Consider the following 9,704-nt stretch of genomic DNA (forward strand, 5'->3'; position numbering starts at 1 on the left):
ACACACACACACACACACACACACACACACACACACACACACACACACACACACAGTTGACTCAAACGAGCAGAAGTTCGTAGCAGGTGACTGTCATTGTCCTACATTATTTTCCCCTCAACAGATTCTCTTCCTTTCGTGGCAGCTGGCAGCAGACAGCTGCTCCTGGTACATTTCAATAAATGTCATTTTAGCTTTTTTTAGATTCGTCTCAGTGAGAGAAAAGACCCATTTTTATTTTCAGCTCGATGAAATACGAGTCAAATAAAAGCTCAAAAACATCCGGAGGGGTTTAATCTTCGTTTCAGTCAGCTGGGCGTCTCTCGGATTTTTTTTATATTGTGCTGAATACAAAGAATTAGAAACAGCAAAGCACTTTAACATTTCCTCAATATTGCACAACGATGTTCATGGTGGAACTTTATACATCTAAAAAGTTAAATGTCATTATATCAAGTCATATGTTTTCATGAGCGTAACCATTTGGATTACCGATATGTGGTTTATCCAGTTATTCAAAATAACGCCACCAATCTCATTACATTAACAATATTAACTACCACTGAGTGACGAGTTAAGGGCCTTGCTCAAGGGCGCCTCGAAGGTAGTAATGAGCGAGAGGCAAGCGCTGCTCTATCGCTTTCCCCCGTCAGATTTATCACTAATCATACCGTTAACCTTCTTCCGGTAGCTTAAACACAAGCACAAATCATCCCTATAGAATAATAGGGTGTGAGTCTTACCAGGGTTTTCCCGCACTGGAAGCTGATGCTGGTCTGAATGCTGTTGCCGCTCTCAGGACATTTCTCTGTGCTGTTGTAATCCAGCACCGTGCCAGACAGCGTGTACAGGGACAGCTCACCTGCACATCCAGAGACAAGAGAAACGGTCAATGACCGACCGTTGAGCCTTTACTTTGTACAACAGATGTGTAGAATGTCTAATTAACTTTGAATCAAATCCATTTTCTTCGCAATTATTACAACACAGAAGGGTGGAAAGACTGCCTTTTGGAATAAGGCGGAGAGACGGTGGTGGACAAAATACATACATTTGTGTTTGACAATTGTAGCTTTATTTCTTCTTTACACTTCTTTCCACCCTCGTCTTTACCACCCATGGATAATCAAACACAGATTATGCAGAGCTACACAGAGACTTGCTGTACCCAACAGTTGTTGTTATTGCGATAAAAAGATTATAACAACATTTATCTAATGATAATTTAAGAATGAAAACAGTAAAAACACACAGTCTCTGGTTTCCCTGTATGTTACTGTAGCAGACAGTCTGGCAGAATAATGGCTTCACCCGCCAACCTCTTCTGACCCACACACGACTTAAACCTCGGTAGCATAATATCCCGACTGTGCTGCCAGTACAGAGTCGTTATTTATCATCTGAGTAGAACCAGACAGCAGTGGGAAATGTTCTGCATGTGAAGGAACATTTGGGGCAGTTAAATAAACTCACAGCGGGTCTCGGCCCGACGAAACTACCGGGATGTCTGTAAATGTGCTACCGAACCTAAAGCTCAAATATGCCTCCGTCGCACCGACGACGATCAGCAGAAAATAAATCAGTTTTCCTCCTTCCTGCAGGTCATTAAGCAGCCAAACATTTAGCCTGAACAGAAACTAATTGGAGTTCATTAAAGCATTACAACTACAAATCCCCTTTGTAATGAGCTGGACGAGTGTGTCCGTGTGTCTAATTGATGACCTCATTCTCGTCCTCGTGTATATTTCAGCGTCTCCGTCGAATTTAAAATGTTACGAAGAAATACTAACATCTTTCATGGGATTTGAAGTGTTGTTACGTGTGTGTGTGTGTGTGTGTGTGTGGTCCCACTGACATGGCTGGAGCGCTATCACAAACGGACCATGAAGGAATGTAACTGAACAACACAGTGACCTACTAACACCAACCACTACAGTAGGCAGGACCGAAGCACTGCCCACGTCCCAGCCTGTTGCACTGCATCAACTTAAAGTCCCGTAATACTGAGTTATAGTTGTTATTATTATTGGACATATTTTGGCAGTATTATGACTAAGATAAGGAGTAAAGTATGCATGGTTTCACTGGGATTTCTCTGGGCATTTAGAGTAGATCAAGTTGAAACAATTACTCGATTAATTCATAACTTCGACTGAAATTTAATCTGCAGACATTTTTTTTTTTTTTACATAAAATAGCGATCAAGCTATTATAGCGATCAAATGTGAGAATGTGACACCTTTATCTCACGTGATTGTCAATTGATTTTCTCTTTTGGACTGTTGGTCAGACAAAACAAGCAATTTGAAGACGTCACCTAGGACTTTGTGATGGACTATTTTGTGATAAAAAACACACTTTTAATAATGAAAATGTGGGAACAAATGCGATCCATTGTAAATCTAAGTGGACTACAGCCGCTGATCTATACGAAAGAGCGAACAACTAACTTTTTACAGGCACTTTTCATTCCAGTACATGTGGTGAGGGGAGCATTTGTTCCTCCAAAGATTTTGATTTGAGGAAGCAGAAAAACCCACAAATATCAAAGTGTTAGAATTGACAACGTGTGGTTTTTATGTCAAGGCAGCATGAACAAAGCCAGAAGCAAACAGAGAGAGACAGAGAGACACAGCGACAGAGAGAGAGAGAGACAGACAGAGACAGAAGGACAGAGAGAGAGAGACAGAAGGAGAGAGAGAGACAGAAGGAGAGAGAGAGACAGAAGGAGAGAGAGAGACAGAAGGAGAGAGAGAGCGCTGGTGAGTGAGTGAGCAGAGAGTGACATTCGTGTCTATTTGTGTTTGTGCTCGATGATATGTTCCCGTGTCATGTGATAAGTCATCTGGCATGACTAAACTGCAACTCATCTGACCACACTGCTCCTTGTTTGCCCTTCTGTCACTTTCCCACTGTGTGATCTTCCTCTTGAAACACAACTAAAATCTTGTGAGGACATCTTAATAAAGATAAGTTGTGAAATACACTGTACAACGACGACATGACTCTGCAGTCTCCAGCTCTTTGTCAGCCTCAGAGAACAAGAGTCTGATGACACGCTCAGAGCTACCAGACACCAGTCTGTCACCGGGGGAAGGTCACGGCCTCAGACTGCAGGACAAGTCGTTGTTGTGGGTCTCTGAAATAACTCCGTCTGGCAGCCTGTCCTCTTTGGAAAAGGTCACGGGTCAAAATCAGAGACAGTGACGCAACTGGAATTGAGAAACAGCCAAAAATAATCACAGCGATCCTGTGTCAAAATGTAAGAAATCGTCAGGTAGCTGTTTGATATTAACAGTAATGTGACATCAGCATGTGGTCTAATGCATTTACACAGTAGGAACTGGGAGGTTGTGGCACCACTTCAAACAATAATTTGGGAGGCATCCAATGAGCCGAAGAGAAAGAAAAGATGTCATATTTCTGCCCGTCCACTAATTCATTCTTCAAAGAGTAACGAAAGAGTTCATAAGAGTTATAAAAAACATCTCGAAAGGCATCACACGTGTCTGCAGCTCATTGCTCCCCTGGGCTAACCAAACCTTTATTTTGTGGTTTTCAAAAACTGAGGGGTGCTTCTCCCAGAGGAGGGGGGGCATGTGACCCAGGGGTGGGAATATGTGGAGCAGAACTAAATGACTCTGATTGGTGTGGAAACAATACAAAAACAAGAGGGATTTCACGCTATCAAGGGAAGTTAGGGAGTTCCATTCCGACAGCAAAAACGACAAATGAGGAAGAGATATTTGAGGAGAAGAAATACAACAGATCCGAAAACAGATCAGTTAAAACCTGAAGTAGAGGTTCACTTTAAATAGATCAGGTGTCTTTCAGATTCAGATACAAAGCCGACACTTGAAAAAAGTACCTCCAGAGTAATCTCCCAGACCCCAAAGTGACGTCCTCGAAACGCTTGTTTTGACCAAACAATAATGAAAAAAAAACCAATTCCTGGCATTTGAGAAAGTGGACACAGAAAATCTTTTGCCATTTTTGCTCAAAATAACAATTAAAAAAAAAAAAAAAAAAAAAAAAAAAAATCACTGAAACGATAAAATCAACTATCAACATTTTTCTTTAGAGTGACTCATCACTGCAGCTCTGAAAGTGAAAGGAAAACATGAAGTTTGTGAACTTGATAATGTTCTCTAATAACATTGTGGTTAATAAATTATTTAACAGCAACTAAGAGTTATTTTTATTTTTGATTTGTAATCAATCATCCCGTCACAAGTTGATGTCATCAAATGAAGTCAGGGGCAAAACAGAAGGCATGGCCTCAAATTAAGTGTAATCAATGCACATCAGCGTGATTAAATAAAGATCAGGGCCGTCTCTGTTTACTGAAGGTCAGGTCTGATGAAGGAAATCACTCTCATATAGTGACACACAATGTTCACACAAACACTACAATTCAACCACTGAACAGGAGGAACTACAACAGAAATTACACACTAGTTAAAACAATAACAACTACAAAATTTGGCCCAGATCTTTCCATAAATGAATAAAATAACGTTTATTTTTAAAATTACAAACTGCATTGCTTTCTGTTCATACACACTGCAACCCAAACAGTCAGCATCCGGGGTCAACATAACTTTAATACCAGTCTCTGTTGTAGCTTAAAAGCGCTAGGTTAGCTGCCGGCTAGCTTTAGTTCAACTGTGCAGCTAAGTTGCTGATGCTAAGCTAAGCTGCTTCTGCCGGACTTGCAGTGAGGGTTGCTCGTCTGGGACAGAGCGAGGTGCAGATCTTGCTGACACACAACAGCAGCAGCAGACTCATCAGCACAGATATCAGATCTGCTAATGTACTGATAAAGCTCTGAAAGACTGATGCATAAAGCATCACTTCACACAGCATCATAAACCCCCTCAGCGGTTCGATGATGCTACCCGTCACTAAGAAACCCAACAGTAGTGACACCTCCTCTCCTCAAACATACAGCAAACATGCAACTACAATAACTAACCTCACAATAGCTGACCACTGTTTATGGGCTGACCAGATTATCGCAGGTCAAACCATGTGTCGCACAGAACACGCCAAAACGGAAAATTAATCTGCAACTATTTTGGTAATAGAATAAGTACAAATGCCATACGTTTCATGGTTCCAGGCTCTCAAATGTGTGTATTTGATGCTTTTCTTTGTTACATATAGCTGAAAATCATTGCAAATACGGATCTTACTTTTCTGTAAACATACGCTAAAATACATGTATGTTTTGGTTGGGACTCCAGACCGAGAATAGCTGTCAACAAGATCAATCAGAATAATTTGAGACACATTTACCAAACATTTTCCTATTTATATCAAGCCAGATGATTCAAAACAAATTTCACGCTTCACACAGAAACAGACTAAATAGCATATATGTGGCCAAAGTGCCCAAAACACCACCACAACTATATGTATATAAAAACACGACAGCCCCTGAGATGTAGATCTGTTCCTACAGTGTCACTAAAGAGCCGTGAAATGTTTTGTTGTGTGGTAGTCATAAGACACATGGGACGCATCACAGTCAGAGACCAGCTCACATGCACCTTTGTTACTCATAAACATTTTAACAGAGCAGCATAACGGGCTGAGTGGCCATTACACGAGTCAAGGTCCAACATGTTCAACACACGGCCCACATCATGTATCCTGCACAACAACACTGCAGCACACAAGGCTGCAATAGGTTGTTATTATTGTACTCCCTGCTGTTGCTTGACTCAAAACAAAAGGTGATCTCGCCTTTGAGGGTCTACAGGAAGAGCATTCCGAACTTCAATCAGCCGTCTCTGCTCACGTATTTGTACAGGCCTTTGTGTCGCCGTGTGCTTTCTAGAGTTTGTCCTTTTGTGGGGGATTTTTAAGGAAAAGCATGCTGGCTGGCATCCTGCAAAACATCCTAGTACCTTTTGGCATACTGCATTTGACAAACTATGTATTAGGACATACTAAATATTTTTCTGGCATACTAAATAGTATGGAAGTACAGGTATGCTATCTCACATAATTCACTGTCACAGGTGGCTTAATGGCTCAGGCTTCAAGGTGTTTAAGCTGACAACATGTGACAAAATCTCCATGTTTAGCTTCTTTATTATGTTTATCCATCATCCATTTATCCAGGAGACTGCCATGGTTCCACCACACATAGCTAATACAGTAAGAGATGTCTGACCTTCCCTGCGTCCCAGTGTACCCCCCCCCCCCAGTGGGTTTTACTCACCGACAGACTGGTTTGCTTTGGTGGTGAGGTTCTGGGCGCAGACGGCGGTGCCGGGGCCACAGCTGGTTGACGGTGAAGACTCGCAGAGCTTTAGCGTGTAGCTCACCTTATTATCCTGGTCAATAGCCTCCCATTTAAAACTGCAACACAGGGAATACAAGAAATGAAGTTAAGAAGAATTAAGGAAAAACATTTAGGCGCGCACACACACACACACACACACACACACACACACACACACACACATACCAGGAACACATTGGGTCTCAGCCGGTCTAAAGAGAAGGAGTGGAACCCGAGTATCACATTTTTTTGATTAATAAATTAATTATTTAGTCTTAACAATGGATTTGCTGCTTTTTTATATTAAAGTTTCAGAAAACAAACAAGCAATCCAGAGACGTCACCTTGGGCTTTAGGATTCATTTTGAAGTTTTTACATTATTTTCTGACATTTTATAAATTAAACAATTCATTGGTTAATCAATAACGAAAACAATTGTCAGTTGTTTTCCCATGACTCATTTCTGTTTCTGAGTGTTGGGTTTAAGTTGTGCTTTCCTTCATTTAAAAAGGTAAAAAATTAATAAGCAAGCAGCTCAAACGCCTCTAAGTGAACTCTGCTTATTAGCTAGTGGAGAACACTGACATAATAGCATTGCATTATCTCATCAACTATTGTTGTGACCATTTATTCAAAGGCCACCAGAACAAGGAAGTGACATTCAGCCAGCCAGACAGGTTACTGATTATCACTCCAGCCTTATTGCTGAGTCAATATTTGAGCAGCAGCAGCCTGCACATAGCTCCAGTAGTCCTCATTTAAACTGTGAAATAACCGACGTTACATTCTGTAGTGTTGCTCTCTCTTGGTCCTCCTCTAAGTCATGTCATTTAAGGTTGCTAATATTTAGCGTTAGCTTGTTACATGACAGTTTTCATGTAACGTTAGCAGTTAGCTACATATTAGTCTGATAAGAACAAAACACACAACAATGTAAGCTAACTGCTTTGGCTCGAGACCGTTTGAGTTTCGAGCTCATTTCAGTAAATTTGGCTGCTTGAAACTTATCAAGCAGCACGTTTAGACAAACTAGACAGCTGTTATTGGGTTTGTTAGCTAGCTTACACCATTGAAAGTGGTTGCTAATTGTAAGATTTTAAAAGTTGATATTGTCACTGCAATAAAGAGCCCGCTGGTTGTTTATAAACCGCGTTTAACACGAGACATTCGTATAATGAGGTCGTGTGAAACCGGGTGTAACATCGTCAATAAGCAAATAAATCACCAATTGATACATGTGTGAATTAAACCTAGCTTAACGATCTGTGTAGCTACAGAAGAGCATGACACGCTGTAACGTTAACCGTAATTTGTTTTGTTTCTAGCTGCAGTGTTTCAGTCGGAGGTGTGATCGTTAGCTATGACCATAACGTTACCTGCAGAGGTCCCGGTACCACGGGCTGCTGCTGTCCTCCTCCGCTCCGGACCGGACGGACAAACATCCCAGACACGCAACTAACCAAAGAACCAGCTTCAGAGGCGAGAAGCGGTCAGATTTACACAGAAGTAACATGTTAACAGCGGTGGATATCAGTCTGTGGCGCCTAAGACGACATGATACGGTAGTCTGTCTGCTGTGGAGCAAATCAGTAGGAAGTGAATGCACCACATGACAGGACATCACATGACTCTCATGATGCTGACTGATGCCGCCTTCATCGTCTGTGGGGAAACTGGGTATCTAAATCAGAATCACGTTTATTGAGAAGGTTTGCACCATACAGTCTATGGTTTTTACATACAAGCAGTGGTGGGACAAGTACTATGGGCAAAAGTAAAATAAGCAATGCAGACAGTGTAGCAATACTCTGTTGCAAGTAAATGTAATGAAATAAACATTTAACTTGAGGATAATCAAATAATAATAGCTAAAAACTAACTTTTGTTATGGTGCTGAACATCTGCTTTTAAGCTCTTTGAATTTTACAGCAAATCTTACATTACAAAGTAAATTATAAACTGGAAATTCATGACAGAGAGCAATAGTAAGTCTGTGAAAACAGTTGTAGAAAGTCCTCTGTGGCTCTGGAGGGGAGCTTTCCCACAATATGTCTGCAAATACACTGATTATGTCTTCAGAGTGTCACATAGCACTAATGACTAAATACAATGAATTATTTTGTTATGATGAACGTACATTACAGTGGGCCAATCAATCGACCAAGTCATTTTCAGAAGCAAAAAGGACAAATGTTCTGATTCCACTACAGATCGGACAAACCTAGACCCCCTAAAACCCCCCAAAAAGGCTCCCCTAAAACAGTTTGGACCCCCCTAGGGAGGCCCGTCTCCCATTCTGGAAACCTCGATCTAATCCACCACACTATTGATTTTCATTGAGGGACATAGGCTTCTAGTGTTTTAGGGGAGACTGACTTACAAAAAATCTACCCTATGCTGCAAATAGGTGGGCGGTTTATTGTAACCTTTATGGAAGTGCCTTTGTAATTCGCAGCAGTGGAGGTGGGGCTGTGGTTTAGGAGGTAGAGTAGGTCGTCTACTAATCAAAGGATTAGCAGTTCAATCATCTGCTCAAAGTGTACTAAGGGCAAGATGTACAGTTCAGGGTCCACAAATTCTCTCTTTCTCTTTAAAATATACGCTTCTGATATATTAGGGATGTCAATTCAAGTTAGAACAAGACATTGTCATGTACTCGTGGGGCCATCACATGGACACATCACATGGACATACATGATAAGTAGTAACGAATACACCATTTAAAGATGAAATATTTTCTACCGTCTTTATCGCACCTGAATGCAGCATTATTGATGACAAGAACAACGAGTCAAATAGGTGTTTTCCATTTAAAGGAAGAGGTATGCTGCTTTTCCAGTTATGCATCCACTACTGTTTGTTAAGTAATACCTGAACGCAGGATTTCATAACCATAACCATCCATCATTAACCATCGATACAACATTATCATTTAGTTATCATTTCATTAGTAGAGTTTGTGAATAGTCAGTCCTCAGTTTGGGAGAAAGATTCAGCTTCCTGTAAGTACTACCTCTGGGCAAAATCACACAACAATTTAAATGGAGCCTTTAGCTGTCACATTGCGCCCTCTAGTGGCCATGACGGAACACAACAGAAACTCTCACTCATCGCTTCGCTTATTCAAGGGCCGCTGTCGAAACAGTGTTGGATATTTAGGTATTTTCCCCTCAGTTATAGTCTCAGTTGCTGAAAAAGCTTTAATCCTTTATTCATTCTTGACTCTGGACATGTTTGCTTTTCCTATGCCCTTCTTTACATTTGTTAATATCCAAAAAATCATACTAAAACAGCTCCTCGAGAGCTGTCAGGGCGTTGTGTTTGGAGCCTTTATATAATAGAAGGGTGAGAGGAAATAGATGTGCAACAAAGTTCCCAATCCAAACTCAGGGATAGTGCAATTACACGGGC

The 9,704-nt window shown here is 41.0% G+C and overlaps 2 protein-coding genes across 3 annotated transcripts in view; one reads left to right on the forward strand and one right to left on the reverse strand.

Moving 5' to 3' along the window:
• The window catches only part of igf2r (insulin-like growth factor 2 receptor), a 41,258-nt gene extending 33,364 nt beyond the window's left edge, over positions 1 to 7,894 (reverse strand). For both annotated transcript variants that reach the window (XM_031861435.1, XM_031861434.1), the window contains exons 1-3: positions 7,670 to 7,894; positions 6,230 to 6,369; positions 744 to 862 (exon numbers count right to left, since the gene is read on the reverse strand). In XM_031861435.1, the coding sequence (XP_031717295.1) occupies positions 744 to 862; positions 6,230 to 6,369; positions 7,670 to 7,806 (396 nt within the window). In that variant the 5' untranslated portion in view covers positions 7,807 to 7,894. The remainder of the gene's footprint in view (positions 1 to 743; positions 863 to 6,229; positions 6,370 to 7,669) is intronic.
• Positions 7,895 to 9,373: 1,479 nt separating this feature from the next.
• Positions 9,374 to 9,704, forward strand: part of ttll2 (tubulin tyrosine ligase-like family, member 2) — a 42,916-nt gene continuing 42,585 nt past the window's right edge. Inside the window, exon 1 of the mRNA XM_031861421.1 lies at positions 9,374 to 9,439. Within this exon, the coding sequence (XP_031717281.1) occupies positions 9,374 to 9,439 (66 nt within the window). The remainder of the gene's footprint in view (positions 9,440 to 9,704) is intronic.

The sequence above is a fragment of the Anarrhichthys ocellatus genome, unplaced genomic scaffold (genome assembly GCF_004355925.1).
Source record: "Anarrhichthys ocellatus isolate YVR2014 unplaced genomic scaffold, GSC_Weel_1.0 scaffold25, whole genome shotgun sequence".
NCBI classification, from domain to species: domain Eukaryota; kingdom Metazoa; phylum Chordata; class Actinopteri; order Perciformes; family Anarhichadidae; genus Anarrhichthys; species Anarrhichthys ocellatus.